The sequence below is a fragment of the Pogona vitticeps genome, chromosome 2, assembly GCF_051106095.1.
Source record: "Pogona vitticeps strain Pit_001003342236 chromosome 2, PviZW2.1, whole genome shotgun sequence".
Taxonomy (NCBI): Eukaryota; Metazoa; Chordata; class Lepidosauria; order Squamata; family Agamidae; genus Pogona; species Pogona vitticeps.
The window spans coordinates 59,456,345-59,480,053 of NC_135784.1; the positions used below are offsets into that span (position 1 = coordinate 59,456,345).

Here is a 23,709-nt window from a genome sequence, read left to right on the forward strand (position 1 = left end):
CTATACTTTCCTCCTTTTTGGAGCATCTACAATAAAATATTCTGTTCTCAGAGCAGCAGTTTTGCTCTTCTGTAAAGATGTGCATGACGTTCCCCCTTCCTTTCTGGTAGACTGATTGGTTTGAGGGAAAGAGGGAAAACAGTGATTCTAGAAGTCTGAGTTGGAACAGGGAAAATTCAGCTACTGAGAACAATTACCAGTTGATGCTGAGGTGTCATGACTCCACTTAGAGGAGTTTTCCAACTTTTCTAAAATGCTTGTTAACTATTTTTCTTTTGGTTGGTCAGTTAAGTGAAGAATGAATGCATAAGTCAGGGGTGAGTAAAGTGGATCCAAAAATAATCCCAAAAAAGGCACACTGGAGCAAATTTAGTCCAAAGAAAAAGAGAGGAGGATCTCATCCCCTTTTCTGGAGGGGAATAGAGTGAAGAAAAGATCCAAGATGGAGGCACAGAAGCAGGCAACCAATGAGCAGGCAGTAAAATCCAAGATAGAGTGCACTAGGAATTCACATGCCCATGCAGTAAGACTGAAGCAAAGAAAGGGTACTCATCACTGGATTCTAACCAAGCCAGGCCCTTTTACAGATTCAAAAGTCCTGTTCACCACTCAAGGACACTGGCTGCTGACTACAGCCCTTGCAATGCAATTAGATGAAAAATTTCCCAGGCAATTTGACAAAGGGCAAAAAGATGGTTAAATGAAAGAAGCATGAACCTTTTCTTTACCCCTTTCATTCATATGAATCATTCATGTTTAAACAGCTCTTGGTAATCGAGGAAAGATGAATCCTAAAGAGGGAGCCTTTTTCATGTTTCCCCCATTGGTATATACACAAAAGATCTACATCTAGTTACACTCTTATATCTGCCTCACAAATTATATTTCTTTCTTACTTTTTAAATTGTACAGCTGGAAGGATATTGGACTCAAAGGTCCCATTTGGCTAATTCCACTGAATTTCCAGATCAGCCCCTGAAGGAAACACCCTAATTACGTTCCCACGTTCCTTTTGCCAGCTGTGATTTTTAGTAAAGTCAAAATGGGAGGATAAGATGTTTGGTCTTACAGATTGTTTTGGCTTGTGAACAGTGCTTATCACTGCCTATGTTCATTAGAGGCGATCGGTGTTGCAGTTGACCAACATCTGGATGGCTCCCTTGCTCCCTCCTATATGTTTAAAGAGACTAAACACCAGCATTACATTTTCAGAGCTTGAGCAGAGTTTCGGTCATTCTCCTTCAAGAACTCATCAAACATGGCAGCATCTTTCTCTAGGTCTTCCTCAGCTTTCTCCAGTTTTGCCTCTTCTTGAATGGCCAAATTCTCCAGTTTCTGAATTTCATCTTTTTTTACAGCTACAGCATACTGAAATTTAATCCAAAAGAGAAGTGAAATGAAGCTGGCGAATAAGATATATAAAAAAAGAAAAGGAAAACAAATAACTTGAACTGGAGATTCACTCAATTACACTTCTACAGTTTCTGCCTGGATGTGTCATTCGGATTTACTGGCTTTCAGATTTTTCAGATATCAAAATGGAACAACACAACATTCAATCATTAAATTATTATTTGAAATAGTCTACAGTTCAATACATTGTGGTAACTAATTGACGGGGAAAACATGTGGTATAGTATAGTCCTGTAAAGATAATACATCTAAAGAATGTAGACTATAGGGCAGTGCATTTGTTTATTCCTTTACATCAGTGTTTCCCAACCTTGGCCCCCAGATGTTTTTGGATTAAAACTCCCAGAAGACTTGACCACTAGTTGTGCTGGCCATGATTTCTGGGAGTTGTAATTAAAGAACATCTGGGAATCCAAGGTTGGGAACCATTGCTTTCCATCAAAATCTCCCTGCATACAGAAAGATAGCACCTTCACATATTATTATATTTGGATCCTGGTGTTCTCAGGATAATTCAGGAACATGTAGTTTCCATGTTTATCTTCTCTGCTCAGCTGAATCTATAAACTACTGAAGATTCCCCAGCTGGTTTATGTAAGAACAGGTTTTAAGAACAGTTCCCCGCAATAAATGCTTAGCAAACTCAAATACCTGCAGCAAGAACATTTGCCGTTTCTGATTGATGTAATCATGAATGGTCTCTCTTTCTACAACCTGATCTGGGAGCAGAGAAAGAAAGGAGGGATAAATATGTGCAGGTTAGAACATGCAGCTTAAGCAATACACTGGTGATAGCCAGAAAGGAAAATACATGCAAAACAAATACAGAGATGGGAAATGTGTGTCCCGCCCTCCCAATGTGGTTGGACTTCAACCATCAGCATTCTTCACCATACTGGCTAAGCATCATAATAGCATGGTCCAACAACATCTGGAAGGCTGCATGCTTCTCAGCCTTATTTATTTATTTATTTATTTATTTATTTATTTATTTATTTATTTATTTATTTATTTATTTATTCATTCATTCATTCATTCATTCATTCATTCATTCATTCATTCATTCATTCATTTACTTACTTACAATGCTGGAGGCAATTTTGTGTACTATTTATTCCCTTCTAATTAGCAACTAACAAGCCCCCGCTGGGATTCTGGAGCATGCACTAAGTCAGTGGGCAACTCTACCCCATGAACTGCAGCAGTGACTTATTAATTGCCAGATAGAAGTGAGTGAATGTTATACTGCCTGCCTTTTGCTTGGGTAAAAAACAAACAAATAAGAATTCAGCCTGTGTTTCAAGAGCATTTAACAGTTCCCTGTGGTGCAGAATATTTGTTTGTTTGGTTTATTGATAGGCTGCCTTTTTCCCGATAAGGGGACCCAAGGCTGCTCACAATATTAAAAGAACAGAATTAAAAACATGTTAAAGATTAAAAATCAATTAAACTATTAATTAGAATATAATCTAGTAATTAAAAGTAGACAAACATTAAAAAATATATTAAGTTAAAAATGGCATTCTGGGATTCAATCCAAAAGCAAATTAATACCTGGCTTTTTACCCAAGCCTTTACAAACTTCACCCCCTTTGTAATATTAAGATGGCTATTCCACTGCTGGAAGAAGAATAAAAGGGAGGGAAGAGACCTGCCAGTAAAAACCAACCATCTTTCTAGATTAAAAATCCTTCACACTTCCTCTAACTGTTCTACTTTTCACAAATGCTTGCAACTACAGTACTTATTCTCCATCTTTGCCCCATTTGTAATGTGTTCAAATAGCATCTGCCACATGGCAGTAATGGATATTAAATAGAAACATTTCCCTAATGATCGACACAGTGAGGTGGCCACCTCAAACAAATGGTCACTGCCTGCGATGGGGAAAGCTGTATGTGGGATTTTCTGCCACATGTACCAAAGCTGCACAGCTAATTCTGAGTGCTGTGCACCTTGATCTGGATGGGAGGGAGAGGACCTTCTGCTGCTCCATCTCAGACAACAAAACCCACAGGAGATCTTTAGAAGTACAGCGTTTTGAACCCTGATGACCCTCCTCTATATCTGTCACTCCCCACTCAACACCATTTAATACAAAAAAGAGACCAATTATTCACCCCCCCCCCATTTTTGGGTATTTTGGAAATTTTTGGGCGCTTACATCTCCCTCCCTTGCCCAAGAGAAGTCCACCTGCAACCTCTGGCCCTACTACAGGCAGCCCCAGCCTTGCTGTGTGAGGATGTTACAAGAAAGTTGGGACCAAATGTTCAGTCCAACCAGAGGCATCCAATTTGTCCCCCCCCCCCAGGCACAATAAATACAGATTAGCTCAAAGCAGTTCGGGCTGTTAGTGCAATTCTGTGTGACAACAGCTAGTGCTGGGGTCCAAAGCCAAGCCTCTTTCCCTGTCTCAGGGAATGCATGCTTTCCCGATGCTTTTTTAAGGCAATAGGAAGCATATATGCATTCCCTCTGGCCATTTCTCCACTGAAAATCCCACTCCTTCTCCAAAATGTTTAGGTTTTTTTTTTTTTTTTTTTTTTTTTTTTTTTTGGTGCCAGAAGAGTTGGCAGTACCCACAGTTCTGAGTGAGAAAACTGCAGGACAGGAAAATGTCAAGCAGAAGCCGCCCCCTCCCCCATGGGGAGAGGAGTCCTCTTCTAATAATTGCAACCTGTCATTACTCCTTTTGGTTTAAAAACCAACAGCTCACGAACTACATTAAAACATTTTGGAACCTATCCATATAATTGGCCTACTCGTGCGTAGCTCTAGTCCCATTCAAAAGGTTGGAGATGTAAGGAACATTGAAGCAACAATAAATTTTGAGTTCAGGCAGAGGTTGTTGCATAATGTGTAGTTAGTTCCCTGTTACTTTTTGTATAATGTGTGATGTGCCAAATAGTTACAAAGTTACAATAAAAGTAATATAAGAACGTTACAAATTACCCTTGAGTAACTAATGAGTAACATTCTAATTACTTCTCAAAGTTACTTTGAAAGGGTAAATGAAAACATTTTAAGGCATTTTCACAGGATTCTTTTTTCATGTTTATGTCATGAGTCCTAAGTGGTTATTATCTTTTGCATTTTTATAAATATTTGCAAAGTGCAGGATAATTACTGGCCACTAGAGGGAAGAAAAGAGTGTTTCCCTGTACAATTTTTTCTGGCCTCCTGCCAGTGATAAAGCAACTACTGTATTACTGCTGCTCAGAAGTATCAAATTACACAATTAGTTCCTTATAAAAAGTAGCCCCTTAAGATCTCACTGCAGGGTGTCATTGTGGCACCCTTCACAGCCATACACACAAGCACAGTGCAAAAATGCAGGAAGCCATTTACATTTTATTAATGCATTCATTTCAACATTTTTCTCCCTCTATCAGCAGCAGGTCATTTGCAAAGCTAATGGGTCTTAATTGCCCCTTCCCAACCAATCTACACCAAAAACATATTTGCCTGCTGTAGATATAATTCACAACAATATATTCTTCCTGGGATCATTCTCACACTCTCATTCATAGGTACTAATCTGCGAGTCCCCCAGGATTATAGCTAATCTCAGAGGGGACAGGGGAGATTGCTAATGGGTAGCAGCAGATTATCTCACCGGCCGACCACCATTCATCAGAAACGTGGGTGCTAGGAGTCCTAGTTATGTTACACGCTTGTTAGGATCTGCACTTAGCAAGTTTAGCAAATGTGTTCTGCCCCCTGCGGTTTCCATGCGATTCCTAGGTTACCTTTTGTGACAGCTATCTTCCACGAAATGCTTTCTCGGAGAGCTTTCAGTCGTTCGGCTTCTGCTGCCAACTCTTTGTCCTCAGATTCTTCTTCCATCTGGATGGCTTTCTTGAACCCAGACTGTTTGGCACTCTGCAGAGTGGCAGAAGTCATCTTCTCATGGACCTTCAGGGACTTCTTTTGCTCTCGCTCCTGCAGGTACAAAGGGATAGACTAAGGCCTCCAGAAGAGGGCTTGTCAAGGACTGCCAAAACCCTGCTACCAGTTTTAAAGAGAGGTGGCCCAAAGGAACTACCTGGAAGATGGCACAGTGGCTGGACCCATGCTGGCTAGGGGAGCTGGAGTCCAAGAAGTAACTCTTCTGAGCTCTGGAAGTAACTAGAGGAGCAGTATCCTGGTGATGACCATTCATATGGATTCTCGGCACTGCCGCTTGCCCTCATGGAAAGCCTTACTAAAGTAGTCCTTTCCCATTTGATAAGGTGAGAGGACCTGGTTTGTGCAGGAATATAGAAATGTAGGATGTTGCCTTCCATCAGATCAGCCCCCTGGGACATCCGTTTGGAGTTGGCGTGCACCAACTGACTGCCAGTGGCTCTTTGGGGTTTCATGGACAATCCTTCCAACAGCCATACTCAGAGTCTACCATGGCCTCAATCTAGGAAACGTCTGCATGAACACCACAGGGCTGCAGCCTTTCCGCAAAGGAGGCTCTCCTAACCTGGTGCCAGCATGGCCACACGTCTCTCCAATAGATCTATTTACTGAAATCTTAGAGTTGCACAGAATTCAAATTTCAAGAGGCTGCTTGTTAGGGGTCCCAGAAAGGTCACTAAGACCAGCCTCAACCCCAACCACTATTATAGGGCCAGTCATCTTTTTCCTTAGCATTTCCCCGTTTCTAAATTAACTCCCCACCTCCACACTCTCAATTTGATTCCATTTTTGGTATATCTTCCAGCTGTCGGTCACCCCATTGATTGGGCCATCTGATCCAGGGTTGTTTTGCACCAGGATTTTAAAGATCCCATCCTCATTCTTGTATGCTCAAAGATTCTCTTAGATATAGTCATAGTTGTACTGTGTGTGAACGGATGGCTCCCGAGGCTTGCTTCTGACTCGGGATAGGGGGAACGGGCATGAGGACAGAAATCCGTGGCTTTCCTGATGCTTCCAAGATGCTTCACCAACAGCTATCTGGCTAGACTGCTGGGAGCTACAGTCCCACAATTTCTGGACAGCTCACCACCCTTTATCGAGAACAACATGACAAAGGAAAAAGGGGCAGCCGACAAGGGCATCACACCAATTTGTGACACTTGTGATTTCTACGTACAAGTTTTGCCTTTTCTCTCTGCTTGTCTCGTAATAAGAAGATATCAATGTCTGATGGGATTTTAAATGGGTTTTTGTCAAACAACACATTTCCTTCTTGAGCTGAATCTGCAAGAAAAGAAAAGGTTGATATCATCAAAGCAGCAACAGCAGTACTGCTTCCTGCAGTTTTCATGAGCAAGTTAACAGGAAAATGGCTTTTTTTGGGACTATGGGCAGAGATCTATTGGTGTTCATATAAGGGATGTACAGGTTGTTATCGTTACATTTCAATGGCTTCCCTCTGAAGTCTAACATAATGATTGCTGGTGTTGTCCAGCACTTCTGTATTTTGAAATAGAATTTCATGTCCAGTTTGTTTTAGGGCATGTTCAGCTACTGCTGATTTTTCCAGTAGTTTTAGTCTGCAGTGGGTGGCTGAAATCGGGGTTCACGGTTCCAATTTGTATGGTCTACCAGTGTTTTGATTATGCCTCTTTTTGTCATGGGTGGTGGTTGGAGTTTTTGCGTAGGTACCGGTCTGTGTAGGTGGGTTTTCTGTGAAGCTCAATTTCTCAGGACCGAACTCAAGCATCTGAATTGGGTCCTACAGGCAAATGGCTATTCCTCAACTCAACAAAGCCTGGCTCCCAGCACTGAAAAATACAGCCTGCAAAAGGTTAACAAACTCTACCCAGCCACAAGGACCGGTGATCACTGCACACAAAAGAATAGTGAAAGACACCCATCAATCACAGTGGCGGATCATCCCTCCCCCTTATCACAACAATACACCCGCAACAAAAAACACACTGATCACCATAATCGCCCAATCTCCTGAAAAGGACAAAAGCTCATTCTACAGCTATAAATAACTATCCAACAAACTGCACCAGAGCACAGAGCTCTGACTCCTGTCCGCTGAAGATGCCGGCCACAGAGACTGGAGAAACATTAAGAAGAAAAACCTTAGCAACATGGCCAAACAGCCCAGAAAACCCACAGCAACCATAAATTATTGTATTTAGAAACAATTAAATATCCAATAGTATTAAAATCATTAGTTCAACCAGTTTTAAAACCTATAAAAGCCTATTCAAACATACATAAAATGACAATAATGTACAGCAAACAAAATAAAAACTCTTCACTGCACCATTAGTTGTTAAAAACCTGTCTAAAAAGAATGGTCTTCACTTATCACCAGAAGGAGAAGAGGTAAAGGGCCAGCCTAGCCTCTCCGAAGAGACGATTCTGCAACCTGGGAGCAGCCACCGAAAGGGCCCTTTCTTACATCCCCACCAGATGTGCCTGAGAGGGCAGTGTGAGTGTGAAAAGGCTCTCCCTTCTTAGGTGCTGAGAAGGCTCATATGGAGAGATACGAACCTTCTTGGCTTTTAAAATATTCAGGGAAAGCCCTTCTCTTAGTGGCTGAGGCATTCTGGAAGTTGTAGTCCAAACAATAACATTTTCAAGCTCCTCCAGCTGTGTGTCTCATTTGCCCCTCAGAGGATCTTCAGTTTGGCCTGGCATTTGTTACATGCAACTCCCACATCAACCAACTTAACCCACAAGTACAAAACTACATTGAAAGTATTACATGCCAGGGATTACGACACCTCTTTGCTTGTTTGTCTTCATTCTTGCAAACAATGGGAACACGAAGAATCCCAGCATCTCCACTCATCTATTGCACTTTACTCAACGGCCTACCAGTGGACCCTGATCTGCCTTCTGCCCATCTCTTAGCTGTGTAGCCAAATCAAGCCAGAAGACTGCTGGCGTGGTGGGACTGGGACCTAACCCACAAAAGCCAGCCAGCCATTAAAAAAATCAAAAAGTTCCTTTTACCTGACTTTGCTGTCTCTGGTCCAGACCTGGTTGAGGGAGCTGTAAACACATCTCCTATTTGCCGAGATGCCAGCCTTTGCCCTGTTCCAATAAAGATCAGATGCTTAGTCATATGGCTATCAGGAGTAAGACATAATTTTAAAAAGTTACAGGAAAGTAAGCCACAAAATGATTGCATGAACGCTCAAGTCACAGAAACTACAATGCCCATGTGTCCTGTTTTGCACAGAGCCTGAAACAGTTCCTTCGTGTGCAGGTCCTGATTTCTAAAGAAACTGTATATCGTATTGCAAGACAGAACAAAGCGCCCTAGATATGCAGTGAAGATAATCATGTACTATGGCTAACAGACATCCTTCAGAACGGAAGTTCAGCTTGTTATCAAACATGTTATTTCATGTTTTCAATGATCTGAAAGCAGGCAGAATTTGGGAGTAAAGCATAAAAAGTGACATAGTTAACTTGTGGCCAGAATCCTATTAGTGTCAGAATCAGGTATACATAACTTGCTGTGGCTAATTGCAGTTGATTGACAAGATGCTGGGGCATTTCTTAGTTATGTGCCTGGTCATGTGCCTGATTGTGTAATGGGGATATATCCCAACACCTTGTGATTTAGCTACCATTATTTGCAGAAAGTTATGAAAAACATGCAAACACCAACTGGACTCCAGCCTGTACTTTTTTTATATAGCAATGCCAGGCAATGCTATAATTCCAAAGCATTGTTTCAAGAACAAGCCAAATATTAGGATTCCCCCCCTCCTATAATAAATAACAGTCATTCATCATTTCAAAATGGTACATTTGGGGGGACACCTTGTACTATTTAGGATCTTCTCTTTTTTTGAATTTGAATTTTCAAAAGCAGTTTCTACTTAAAAGTCTATTTAAAGCAATGTCTTAGCAACACTACTACCAAATATGACACATACATTCTTTTTAAAAATTAAATTTTATTTTTTACAAAATTAAAACTAAAATGTAAATTCAATAGTGACTAAACAAAATACACATTGGACTTTCCCTACCCATGCCACCTTCACTCTTGGGACTAGGTGACCAATAATATCAGTTCATATCCCTTTTCACCTCATACCTGTCCAAAAAATACATTGGTACTTTTGCTGGCATATAGCCTTTTCCCTTTGAAAAGACATAATTCAAGTATAAATTCCATACATCCTTGAAATTATTAGACTTTACCATTCCTCTACTTATTTCCATTTCACATGTTAACTTGTCATTAATTGTTAAGCTCCACATTTCTTTATACCAATATTCAAGATTAATTTGCTGCTGTAACCATTATAGAAACTAACTCTTTCTGATCTTTTTTCAGATGGTCATTCTTCAGGAGGGCAGTAATTGGTGATATTTGGATATCGTATCCAATAATTTTTAAAATTTCCTCAAAAACCAGTGCCCGTTCTTTCTTTATTCTTTCACATGTCCACCATATATGCATATTGGTCCCTTTTTCCTTTTTGCATCTCCAGCATTGAGATGGTATGTTTTTATTTATTATGTTCAGTCTTACTGGAATAAAATACCATCTCCATGCTACCTTATAACAATCTTCTTTTGCCCTTATAGACATATTCTTCATTATTCTTTGTGACCATATCTTGTTCCAATTCTCTCTTTAAATAAATATCTTCCTCAAAGTCCTCCTGCCACTGGTTTTTCATCATTGCTTGTTCAAATCTGGAATATATCAAAATCTTATATATTACACTGTTTCCTTTCTTTTGTTTCTTTCTCCCTGATCTTTGTTGTTGTCTTTAATCTCCTCAAATTTTGTCCATTTTCTAATCTCTCTTACTTTTCTAGTCCAAACTCTAGTCCAACTTTCCATTTGGAATATGTTTAACCAGGATATTCCATCTTCTCCCCCCACCCCAAATTTCCTTTATAGTACAGTATTTTTATCTTTTTCATTCACCTCGTTATTGTATTTAACTCTTTCTCTATTAATACTTCTTTAAGTTTAGTTTAAAGGGTTTTGGAAACTCTGGACCTCCACTTCTTGTTGCAAATTACTTTTTAAAAGTTTAATTTGTGAAGAGCCTGTGCTCTAGGAAACAAAGCATCAAGTCTGGCTGCCTTTCAACATTTTAAAAGAATTGTCCCATAAGTGTCACATTCTGGAATTCTATTCCAGTTACTCATATCATGACATTACATCCCTATTGCCAAAACAATTAATGGCAGTGCTAGGAAAAGTGAATGGAGGAAACTTACTGTAAGTTGCTTCAGAGCCTTCTGAGTCTGGGTCCAGAGATGTCCTGGAACGCATGAAAGAGACTCCAGACATGATTGAGCCAAGCTGCCTGGTCAAAGCGAAGGTTAAGATTTACACTGGAGACTTGCTTCCCAGTAAGGACGTAGGGTGTTCACTTCCTAGAACAATGGCAGAAAACAGACATCATGCATTATGGAAAGATGGCCCAACTCATCAATCACCTTCTGATTAACAGCGTAACCCACCAAATCTGTAGCAAAAAAAGATACTTCTGAGATACAATTGTATCTATTTATTCAAGAATACTGTATTTGGATAAATTCACTAGAAATATGCCTCCCCCTCCCCAACCCTCCTCCCAACTACAGCTGTGTATATGATGAAATTAAAGCTGGTGGCAAAGCTCCTGTATCTCTAAAGGAACCACACTTTGGCTAACCGCTGGGAGAAATTTCCTAATGGGAAGAGCTGTTTGACAGGAGATGCCCCTTCTCCCTTACAAATAGTGTACAATGGTTGCTGGATTCCTGCACTAAATAGTAGGTTGGAGCACATAACTCTTAAGTCCCCTCCAGTTGTAAAATTCTTTGGCCCTGTTCTGTTTAGCAAGCGACGGTTCAGCAGGACAGCTTTTCTGAGTATGGAAAAAGTGCCTTTGAATCTCTACTAGCATACCCTGTTAGAGGCACATGATTATCATTAAAAAAAGGGGGGGGCAGGATTATTATTATTTTCATTTTTTAGTTCAGAAACACTTTCCAATATATATCTCAGCATGAGGAGCAATGTTTAAAGTATGAAATCAGTAAAAGAAAAAAAAATGAAAACAGACAGAAGAAGTAAAAAAAAATCTTTCCTCAGAAAGGAACTGAATGTCAAACAAGAGTTTCAAAAGTCATTACAAGGTGTGAAATATCACAAAATCAACAACTTGTGCCCAGGAAGCAAACAGTTTCTTTATTTTCAGCCATGTATAAATGTATAAATATTTGCCATGTAGTCTCGCTCTTCTGTCTGAGGAAGTGGACTTGATCCATGAAACCTCACATTAAAATATAGCAGTTACATTTAGCCTGATAAAGTAGATATTAGTAACCCAGACAGGAACCCACAAAAGGCCTGCGTGAATAACATGTTTTTAAACAATCTTTAAAGTTTTAAAGATGCACAGTACAAGATGAAGATGGTTCCAGATCTTGGGGACCATTGTGGATCTGGCCATGCTTAGGGCCTTTTACTGGCTGAAGTAGCCTCCATTGGTTGTACCCAACACCAGCAAATTATTGTGACACAGGAGCCACATCTCACCATCTCTATGGTGGTGAAAACATAAGAATAACCAATGAAATGTAACAAAGGACAAGTGGAATAATGTATAATTGCGTGCTTATATAGGAAACTATGGCCTGAGGCAGCTGCCTCACTCTGCTTAATGGTAGAGACTGGCTCAGGTGTTGATCATGCTGGTTCAGTATTGACCAACCGCCCTATGAATACCATGAACAACATAAAGTTTCCTATTACTAGTTACAATGAAGCAGAGAAAGAATTTTCTTAGAGAGAGAGAGAGAGAGAGAGAGAGAGAGAGAGAGATTGTTCCTACAGGGAAGATGTGTAAATTTAGCAGAAATAACTTTTAATTTTTTAGGAATACTCTTACGCAGTGGTTCTTAACCTTTGTTACTCAGATGCTTTTGAACTGCAACTCCCAGAAACCCCAGTCAGGACAGCTGGTGGTGAAGGCTTCTAGGAGTTGCAGTCCAAAACTCCTGAGTAACCCAAGGTTAAGAACCAGTGCTACCAGATGAAAATGTCTATGTGATTTAAAAGCCTGCATATATACTCAAGCAGCAACAGTCTCCCTTTGTAGGGTGATGGGAATAGTTCTAGAACTATGTAATGTGCCCAACGTAATGTATACAAGCAAGCCAGAAGCAAAGTGATACATTTTACGGGACCGCTTGTAGGCCTTGTGGGATCATTTCACTTTTTACAGAAGCAAGGCCAACTTTTGCATATTATTATAGGGTTGTTGTTTTTTTTTAAAATAATCCTTTCAGATCAAAATTATTTAACTAAAAATAAAAATTTCAGAGTCACCCAGCCCATAATCTAGAGCAAATTTACAGGGCAACAGTGTTTAGTTAGCTGTTTAGCCTGTACGCAGAAGACAATTTACAAGCTTCAATGGGACCTACTCTTACACAAGCATAAAATTGCAGCTTTTCTCCTGTTTGCTTGTGTAAGATTACAGTCTGCCAACTTCGTTTCAAAAATAAAAATCAGAACTGGCATCAGACTCATGTAGCAGAGAGAATGAAATCAAAATATTTATGAATTATATCCCGTCCTCTTTCAGTAGCTGTGGATAAGTTACAATATAATGTGTCACAAGAAAGACAATAGGTACAATATTATCCTCTAAAGGCCAAACTGGCATATAAACAGAACCCCAGACAAATGTAACTTTTCTCTGTCCATGTCTAAAGAAGATGCATTCAGGAAACAGAAGTATAAAATACCATGGCTTTGAATGAACAAATTGTATTTCTAAGCACAAATCTATAAATCACCTGTCAAGAGGAAAACCAACAACTGGGCTGAGAAAGCACTGAAAATATTTTTAAATCCCCTGACAGGAATTTAAGAGGCACATGAATTACCGTAGATGTAAATATTTTGGAGGGAAAACTTGTTCCACAGAGAACTGGATCGTCAAACAACCCCCCCCGCACTTTTTTGGTATGTGAATAAATATTTGTGGATGGATAGGGCGGGGATGCGCCTTCAGACCTAAATCCTTAAGTTTTCTCCCCCTGTACCTTTTAGGGGTCTATGTTAGGTTTTTACAATCTTCTCTGTAATTTCTGTCCTGAAAAATATTTATTTAGCTTGCAGGTTTCCCCTGCTTTCAGGAAACGCCATAGACGTCTCTCTCCCATCCGTTTAATGCATCAGATGAAACAAGATATATGGCTCACCCTAAATTCTTTGTCCGGATGGAAAAAAAGAAAACAAAGGCTAAAATCGTAGGAAGGAAAACAATTCACTTAGTACTCTTATGTGCCAGTTTCGTCTTTCTCACTCCGTAATTAAACGCTTCGTTTAACTGTTCCTGCAAGCGCCAGTCCTCGAGGTCCTCCCTGAGCGCCCCGAAAGCAAACCCATCGACAGGCACAGCTGCGCCTTTGGACGGGAACAGGATCCGGCATCGCTACGTTCTGCTTCTTCCCATTGTCCTCCCTTCTTGTTTACGTTGCTGTGGCAACCTTTCTCTCCGGTCGCCCGGAGATGCTGATGTCACAAAAGACAGGGTGTCGCGTCACCATTCCAAAGGACTTCACGGAGAATATGGAAGAGGTCGACGGAATGGGAGAGAGAATGAGCTCACAGGAGCCAGAGTTACAGTTTCAGTCCTGGGATATTTAAAATAATTATGGCAGTAATACTAATACCATTGTGGTGTAGTGGACTAGGACTCTGGAGAACCGGGTTCGAATCTCCACTTGGCCATGGAAACCCACTGGGGAGGGGGTGGAACTGGTAAAACCACTCCTTAAATATCTCCCTTACTTTGAAAACCCTATTAGGGTCGCTCTGAATTGGTTCCGACTTGACAGCACAGCACACAATAACAATACACAAGGCCATTCAATAAATGGACAGGTGGAATAAACTTAAATCACAAAAAGTGTATTTATTTGTAGGATTTATACTTCAATAGGTGAAACTTTGCTCTTTACTGTGATTCCACCACTGGGAAAATGTTTCCTATTATTCTCAGCACACAAGCAAAAACACAGAACCCAGCCTCAGAAAGAGAATGAAATAGTGTAAAAGAAAGTTCAAATTACTCTTTCTAAGTACTATAATTGTGTGCCATCAAGTTAATTCTAACTTATGGCAATCCTTTCCAGGGTTTTCTAGGTATAGAGCACCAAGAAGTGGTTAAATCTTTCCCTTCTTCCTGAGATGCTCTGAGATTGTGCAGTGTGCCCAAGGCTACACAGGCTGGTCTTCTCCAAAGGGGCACAGTAGTGAATTGAGCTCCCCACCAACTCACAGAATTATCTCACCACCTTTTCTAGAAAAGGATTCATTGTGCCTTCTCCAAGGTCTCCTGGGATTTCTCTGTCAGGAGGAAATAGGTGGGCTTCTGTCAGATCTGGCAGGGCAATGCCCACCTTCTGATGATCAAAGCAGAAGGTAGATAACACTAGAGATTCATTGACTGCTGCTCTGAGTGAGAATGCTGTCACATCTGAAGCTGTATCATTGTAGCAAGGCAGTGGCTTCTGACTAAAATATATATTTTTATTAATAATCAGTGAAGTATTCAATCTGGATTAATCAATACTGTTCTCTCATTTTAGTAAAGGCCTCTTGCCGCAAACAGAAAGCTGCAGGTACAGAGGAAGGGTTTAGGCTCATAAGGGGGTAACTGCATGTCCCACATCTCCCCTTCTTGTTTATTCCGAACCTCACAGCTCCCTCTCCCTTCACATGACAGAGCCCAGTGTCTGCATGTTTAAAATAAACAACAATTCCGCTCTCTTGTCAGCAATGTTCTAGAAGATGGTTTTATGCACTCGGCATCAGCTCTATAAACTACAAGTGACACTCTCCCCACCCCCACCCCCCAGGAATAATCCTAAACTTCTATGGAATTGTCACAAAGGATCCCTTGCCCGTAACTGCTCATCTCTCAGATATGGGAGCCAGCAAACTGTGAAACTGCTGAATCAAACAAGAAGAGAAAGGAGGCTGATTGTCAAACATTAAAAAAGTAATAACACACCAAACATCTGTTTAGGCAGCGCACAAATCCCATGGCATTCATCAGGAACAATGAAACAGATTTATCCAAATGCCTGCCATCACTTTATTATCAGTGAGAGTTTCCGATGCATAAATGAAGAAAGAGTAAAAAAAGACACGTTTTTAAATTTTAGCTAGGAAATGAACTGGGAATTAAAAATACTATAGTTCTTGATCAAGGGAAGAAGACAGACACCAGATCTGGCCCTGCCCCAAACATTTCTCTTCATGAGGCACAGCAAACTTCACTTTATGTTGTCCATGTCACGTTGCATAGAACCCAAAGCCAGGCACATTTTTTAACACATGAGACAGAAAAATCCCACCAGTGTCTCTTCTGAATTATAGCAGCTATTGTCCAATAATAACAAATAAAATAATGGACTGTTTGCTGTGCTTTCTTGTTGCTTGAGTTCATGGTCTCACCCTGCTTAATAATAAGACTTGCCCTGAGTCTGATACAAATTGCTGTGAAACTAAGCTTTCACCTTTTGAAAACAAGATCACACACTCTTCTAGTTGCCAGGCCTGCAGTGAGTTACCCTGGTTCAGAATGTTTTGTGGAAATGGATTCTCAGGTGTCCATGGAGATTTCTCACATATAAGGACTTATATAAGGAACAATTACATGTGAACAGAGAAACTATTTGTCCAACTAGACATTGAAATAAATGTGTATTCTGTTGGATTAACTTGTTTTTCCTTCACTGTCCTCAAAGATATAAGCATGGGTAATCAGACCTTCAAATTAAGCCCATGTTTATCTTCCATTAACCAATTACAAAACAAAGCAGGCTGCAATGTATTATATGGAGATGGGACAAGCACTGGTTAGGATGTACAGGCATCTTTTACCACATTAGGAAATGTTGTTTCTAAATATGGACTAAGCACATTATCAAATTTACTGGTGAGTTATATATGGAATGGAGTAGACATGGAGTTATGGACGAGCAACAATGAAAGTCCAAATATTTGGAGCATCAACTCCAATCATATTTCTACCAATCTGTTGTTACTGCCCCTGTTTTTGACCAGATGTTTTCTTCTGTTACATACTGTGTATTTTGCAAAAGGCTAGTGATATTGTTTCACAGATTTGTTTGATGGGAACAAAATAAGGAACAAAATGATTATCTGAAATCAAAATATAACCTAATGTAATGTAGACCACAGTCCATATACAGCAAATCAGTGCTTCCTGGGTAAGGTAGAGAAACAGTAAAGAGAAAGAAAATACTTCCAATAAATGACCAGCAAGAGAGATTATGTCCTTTAGTGCAGTGGTCCCTAACCTTGGACCTCCAGATATTCTTGGACTTCAACTCCCAGAAATCCTGACCAGCAGAGGTGGTGGTGAAGGCTTCTGGGAGTTGTATTCCAAGAACATCTGGAGGGCCAAGGTTGGGGAACCGCTGCTTTAGAGAAGTTTTACTTCAAGAACTATGACCCAAGCTTCATAGGACCCTCATGGCACAGTGGTTAACTTCAGTACTGCTCAGGACCCAAGTTTGATCCCAACAGGCTCAGGCAGCTAGCTCGGGCTTGACTCAGCCTTCCATCCTTCCAAGGTTGGAAGATTGAGTACGCAGCTAGCATACCTAATTTACCAAGGGGCAATGTGCAGCCTGAAAAATTAAATTGTAAACTACCCAAAGAGAGCTTTAAGCACTATGGGCAGTATATAAGCAGCAACATTTTGCTTTCAGTGAAGTTATGTTACTTCATGTCCTTCTATACACTTTTACAGACAGATCAAAGCTAGAAAAATCTACTTTTTGCACTGCAACTCCCAGATTCCTCCAGTCAGCATGACCTACAGGCCCCATGCTATAGATGTGCTGTCTTGGGGGGATGAAATTATGTGGGACAGCCCTGTTCTTGCTTCGTATATGGTTTAACACAACTAGTTAAATGGTCAAATGGGACATTAAACTTCAAGTGGTGCAGAATGCAGCAGCCAGACTCCTCAGTGGTGTGAGAAAATACCAGCACATTTCTCCCACGCTGGCCATGCTGCATTGGCTGCCTATTCATTTCCGCATCGACTTTTAAGTTTTAATGCTCACTTATAAGGCCCTAAATGGTTTAGGACCACGATATTTGGCGGAACGCCTGCTCCCACCAAGATCTACCCGGATCACCCATGCGAGTCAGGAGGTGAGGTTGAGGAGCCTGACGCCGAGGGAGGCCCAGAAGGAAAAGACACGAAACCGGGCCTTCTCGGCGGTGGCTCCTTGCCTCTGGAATAATCTCCCTCCTGAGATCCGTGCAGCCCCCACTTTGGGCACCTTTAAAAGGCAACTAAAACATAGCTATATATTCAGGTCTTCCCTCCAGCTAACACTTGATTTTCTCTTGTTCTTTATTTATTTTGGTTCTATTTTTGTATTGTGTATGTTATAATTATGATTTATGTAACTTTTGTATTATTTTACTGTTTGTATTCACTGGAAGCCACCTACAGTGGCCTTTTAGGCCAGATGGGCGGGTTATAAATCAAATAAATAAATAAAATATATCTCCCTTTAAATCCCAACAGCGCCATGCCAGCAGTATTATAAAATAATTCCTTTTGTTCTTGTGTAAAATGAGAATGGAATGGATTCAAGGGACAAATTGGATAGCTGTTCATGTATTTTTTTAAAAAGGGTGAATGACAGAGAAGATCTCAAGAATCTCAAGAATACCTTGTTCTACTGACACCAGTCTTCCAGTATTTATTCACAGGTCATGTGTGGATGCTCATGTTTTGCAACTGCCTCGCTTAGATTCTTAAACTGTTGATAAGGAAGTGTGATGATACAGGAAGAGGCTCTAACTGGACAGCTGCTAGACATTTCTAACAAGTGCACTGCTCCAATCTACCACAAGATGTCACCCAATATTGGAATTTATGGTCATCTCAGGAGAGAGAAAAATATGGGAAAGAAAGAAGGACAGAAAGAAGTTCTGAAACCTAGTGTTTCAGTTTTGGATATCTGTGATTTGTTACGTGCCATCAAGCTGGAATGGATTTATAGTGGCCCCCAACAGGACTTTAAAAGTAAAGGAGATATTTAAGGAAGGGCTTCACCAGTTCCACTCCACCTATGAGTTTCTATGACTGGGAGGGGATTTGAACCAATGCCTCTGAGTCCTCGTTCATCATTGGGTAACATGTGAGTACATAGCTTGCATGTGTCAAGAGATGTACCTCCTAAATTCATTCTCCAATGGCAATTCTAAACTTACAGATGTGAGCTGTCATTTTGCTTCCAATCACCTCCTGTGTGAAAATGAGTTCCTTTATTTGCCCCAGTGGACAAAAAGTGTAATCAAAGATGGCTGTGAAATTCAATTAATTTGAAGGTTTATTTAAATTGGGGAATAAGATCCATAAAATGAAGGCACAATATATAAGAACTTAGAAGAAAATCAGTGAATTTCTTAACACAACAAAATGCAACGATGAAATGAAAAAAATGTAATGTAGAACAATCTGGATTAAAATATTAGATGAAACTGTAGTTATGCAAAATTAGCCACAGTTAGCCCTTCATAAGATAGTACATTTGCCTCTAGTTTAAGCTCACTATGCTCCCAGCTGTTTAGCCATCTTTGGCCTAAAGACTGAGGAAGAAAGACATATAGCTAGCTACCCTTTTCAAGAAATAGGTTCCTAAAGATTGAAAGGAATTGATCCAAGAAAATTCAGATGGGAAAATCAGAAGAAAGAATGTTAAATAAAGTAGTGAAATATGTGTGTGTGTGTGTGTGTGTGTGTGTGTGTGTGTGTGTGTGTGTGTGTGTGTGTGTGTGTGTGTGTGTGTGTGTGTGTGTGTGTGTGTGTGTGTGTGTGTGTGTGTGTGTGTGTGTGAAAATTAATAAAAGAAGGCAGTAAGGGAGGTGTAGAATCTCCCAGAAGGAGTAATCTAGCCCAGTGCAAAAATGGCAGCTTTTCTCAAAATCAAGGCAAACTAAGTCCTGAAGGCCCCAGAGCAGTCAAATCTTCAGAAGTAAAAATGACATGAGAAAAAGTGAACAGAAAAGCATATGTGTGAGAATGTGGATATGAGTGTGAAATAATGTGGCTCTGAATCACCTTGTGATTATGTTCCTCCAATACTTGTAAATTTTCAACTTTCCAATTGGGTTCTTTATCTTCACCCCTAAAATTCAGTTCTGTATTGTTAGAAGTCCCGTTGGGAGGGAAAGCACATTATTTCACCTTTCTTCATTTCCAGAGGCTAAATCATCCCTTTGCCTTGAGACACATGATGTGATCATAGCACGTTAGCAGGATACATTCTGGGCATGGAGCCACAGCAATCATGTGTCTATTTTTCGCTCATTCCATCTTACAAAGGTCCAAGGCTGGGAGAAATCCTTAACCAGAAACAATGAATAGTGCTGTTTATGAAACAAACTGAAGATTTTCTTGATGCTGTTCAATAGGCAGACCATTCCATAGCATGTTCACGGGCCTTTTGCCCAGTGTATCCTTGAAGTAGGGCCTGATCAGTACTATGTATCTTTTTCTTCCATACCTATTGATTATATTTTATCATTGCATTGGCTTGGATCTTCAGTTTGCTCCCACTGGCAAGTGCATCATATGAGCAAAAGAGAGAGAGAGAGAGAGAGAGAGAGAGAGAGAGAGAGAGAGAGAGAGAGAGAGAGAGAGAGAATTAGTTACTATCCAAAGCAAAGCATTGAATGTATGAAGAATATAGTTTTTAGCTGAGAATACAGCAACACATTTGGGGCTTATGATCAAAGCAGCCCTGTGAAACACACGCACACGCACATGCACGCACACGCACACACACCACCACCACCAATAAACAAAAACCAAAACAAACCACCATTGGGGCATGGGATCCACTGTTGCATCCATAAGCCACCTCCTGGAACAATCCTTTACTCTTTGAGCTAGTTGAGTTGGATACAAATAGCACAAAAATAAATGCATGCACTCTCTGTTCAGCACCACTTTGCCAGACAACCTAATGTTTAAAGTGCTATCCCTATTGTACTGATGTTTAAAAATTGTATTGATTGTACAGATTTTGTCATGAATTTTAAATTGTTCTGATAGTATTGATTTTTTAATCTTCCCCCCTTTTTTCTCATATCATACTGAAGCTTTGCTCATAGTTTTAACTATAAATAAATATAATGAAAATGCTTGAGTTTTCTTGTTATGTTTCATCTCATGATGACAATGCAAAATCTGTGGAACTCAGAGACGGGGAATATTTGCTCTTCCAGATGCATTGGACGACAACTCCCCAGTCCCTTGTCACTGGATATGCTGATGTGAACTGAGGGCCAAAACATCTGGAGTGAGGCTGAAGGTTCCTCACCTCTGGCAAAATCTGTTATATAGGCTTAAGCAACTCAAGTGAAAAAAGAAATGCGTATTTTTTTTAAAAAGGCAAATACTTATTTTCCTTGCCATTTCCTAGCATTGTCGTTAGAGCTGGGCTGCAAAAACCTGAAGAATTGTGCTCTGCCAAATAATCTGTAGGCAGGAAACTCCAGTTTTTCTCAGATTATTCTAAGAACCATCAGATTATTCCAGCCTGGCTACATTTTTGTTCTTAAAGTCTAACATTTAACTCCTGGAAGCACTACTTGAGAAAACAAGGAACAGGATAGACAGGTGAAAGGCCCAACAGAAAAACCCCACCTACACTTCAGACAGGAATCCAATGATATCAGGGGTGTGGCCATCTCCCCCTCCCCTTGCATCATCCTCACTTACAATGGGATACTTGTGGAGGGATCCCCACCACACTATTCAAATTTTATTCCTCCCATTGTCGGATGCAAATTTTGTTTGGACTCCCATTGCAACCATACATTTCCTATCAATGTTGCACTTGGTTTTGTCTTTGCACACTCATGGCTATGCCCCAAAGGCCAAGATTCTTCAGAACAAACATTACAACCCGTAGAGCCTATGACCGGAAAAGTGACTGCCTCTAGAATTTAGGAAAGGAAAATCTCATGCTCGATGGCCTGTGTTTAATCCAGGCTGTTTGCTTTAGCTCTTCCTTGGGGGGGGGGGGAATATGGTAACAAAGATAAGACAACTGATAAGACATGGCCTTGCCTAACTAAGCTAACTCAAAAATCTTTTGTAGTGCCTAATTTCTGAGCCTGTTCACCAGTGTTGTCTGTGAACAGCAGGGGTGGCTGAAGCTCTCCTGCTCCTGGGGGTGGGAAGAGAAGCACTGCCAACCCCATCACATTGTTCCTACTGCCTCCTCTCATCTGTTTCCTCCCCTGATCTCTCCATTCTAATTTTCCTCTTGCCTCACTTCTACTCCCCTCTCCTCCTCCTCCTCCTCCTCCTCCTCCTCCTCCTCCTCCTCCTCCTCCTCCTCCTCCTCCTCCTCCTCCTCCTCCTCCTCCTCCTCCTCTTTCTCCTGGTGAGTTGCAGAAGAACTCTGTTGGGTAGAGCTACAACTAGAGTAGGAAACTGAAGCTTTGATCCAGAGTGCTGAAATTTACTGGGGGGGGGGAAATGGTTGCTGGAACCCACCCTTAAATATTTCCTGATGAAATGACATAAACCTATCTATTGGTATTTGCTGAGGGAAAAGCACAAATCTGCCTGCTCTAAGCACATATAGTGCCCCCATATGGACTTCTGTGGCCAGACTGAAACATAAAACAGGCAGGCTCAGTATGAAACCTATAGGATCATTGTGGACTCACACCTAGCCATCATTTCCTACTTCTCTGCCTTCTCTCCACATATTTCACAGTTGTGTGACCCAAACTTAGCTAATAGGGCAGCAAAGCCCTGAGTATCACAATTGTTCATTACAACTCTGTTGTGGAGAGTTGCACTGGATGTACAGTTCTCCACAGAGCTGTCTATTTTTAAAATGTGGGTCTCCTGAGTGAAGCGCTGTTATTGGGATGTGATCTCTGCTTCGTCGCACACAATTTTCCTGGACAGCCCATCAAAAATGCCTGCTTCTGAGGGATACTCAGAGCTGAAATTGAAAAATAGCCAGTTCCATAAAGCTGAAAAGAAAAGAAAAGAAGTGATTTTTTCAAAATGTGGTCTTGGACATGAGCTTTGCAGATATCCTGAACCTCCAGAAAGACAAAGTGGGTTGTAGATCAGATCAAGCCTGAGGTTTCTCTGGAAGCAAACATGATAAAACTCAGGCTGTTGTACTTTGGGCACAGCATGAGAATTTAAGACTCTCTGGAAAAGACACTAATGCTAGAAAAAGTTGAAGGCAACAGGAAAAGAAAGCCAAATATGAGATAGATTGACTCCATAAAAGAAGTCAAGGCAAGTTTGCAGAAGCTGAGTGGGGCTGGTAATGATGGGATGTTTTGGAGATCACTCATTCAGAGGTTGCCAGAAGTTGATGGCAACATAATACCACATAACAATGTGTAAAGCCATTGGGTGTATTTTTTAAATATGTCTGCCATTATACATCCAAATGGAGGGTTCTAAAGCAAAATTTGTGTCTGCCCTGCTGACACTCTAGGAAATGCAGACGTTGTACAATCTAGGTCTGAAACTGTGTTTCTTACTTATCCCTAAAAGTAGAGCAGAGTGTCCTGGAAAAAAAAAGGATGGCCCCATCTTGCCACCAACGTTTGAGCTTTTGCTACTTGCTTTCAAGAAGTGGGATTTATCCATGAAAACTTGCATATTGTATGGTTTTTTATTTTTTATTAGTAGCCTATAAAGTTGTCACCTATTATTGCATTTCCAGAGGATTGGTGAGCAGTGGCAAGGAGCAGGGCCTTCTCTATAGTGGCAGCATTTACTTTAAAACATACCTTTCTATGTGAGATCAGTCAACCCTTGCTGCTATATACCCATTCAAACGTTTGTTTAAAACGTGGTTGCCAAAGGTGGCATTTGGCTGAGACCTTTCTATTGTCTTTTGTTTTGGTTATGGCCAGCACAGATGTTCCCTTTTTGATCATTGCATTCTTGAACTACTGTTTTTGTCATTTTATTGATTTTTGTGCTCCTTGTGTTTAGTGTTTATTCTATGGTAACTATTCTGTGTTGTGTGGGGGGGGTCTTTAGGTTGAAGCTATGTTTTGTCCATGTTACAGCACATTTCTGTGAGCTGTCTTTGATTCTGTTTGAAAGAGGCAGGCTATGTGTTTTAACAATAAAATTATGTTTTTTTTAAAAATATGAATGCCCAGAATCCAGAGGGTGGCGTATTGGGTGAGGACTTGTGTTGGCCATTTGGTGACCCTATCTAAATGGGGTGACCCAAAAAACTTCCATTGTTTTTTTCTTTTCCTCCAGCCATGTTGCTTGGAAGTCAAAGTGAGC

The 23,709-nt window shown here is 40.6% G+C and overlaps 1 protein-coding gene across 1 annotated transcript in view; it reads right to left on the reverse strand.

The window, feature by feature from the left end:
- CFAP100 (cilia and flagella associated protein 100) overlaps nt 1–13,873 on the reverse strand; it is a 43,192-nt gene extending 29,319 nt beyond the window's left edge. The window contains exons 1-7 of the mRNA XM_072989519.2: nt 13,556–13,873; nt 10,574–10,732; nt 8,330–8,410; nt 6,501–6,607; nt 5,164–5,356; nt 2,065–2,132; nt 1,205–1,368 (exon numbers count right to left, since the gene is read on the reverse strand). Coding sequence (XP_072845620.2) covers nt 1,205–1,368; nt 2,065–2,132; nt 5,164–5,356; nt 6,501–6,607; nt 8,330–8,410; nt 10,574–10,646 — 686 coding nt within the window. The 5' untranslated portion in view covers nt 10,647–10,732; nt 13,556–13,873. The remainder of the gene's footprint in view (nt 1–1,204; nt 1,369–2,064; nt 2,133–5,163; nt 5,357–6,500; nt 6,608–8,329; nt 8,411–10,573; nt 10,733–13,555) is intronic.
- Nucleotides 13,874–23,709: the final 9,836 nt, after the last annotated feature.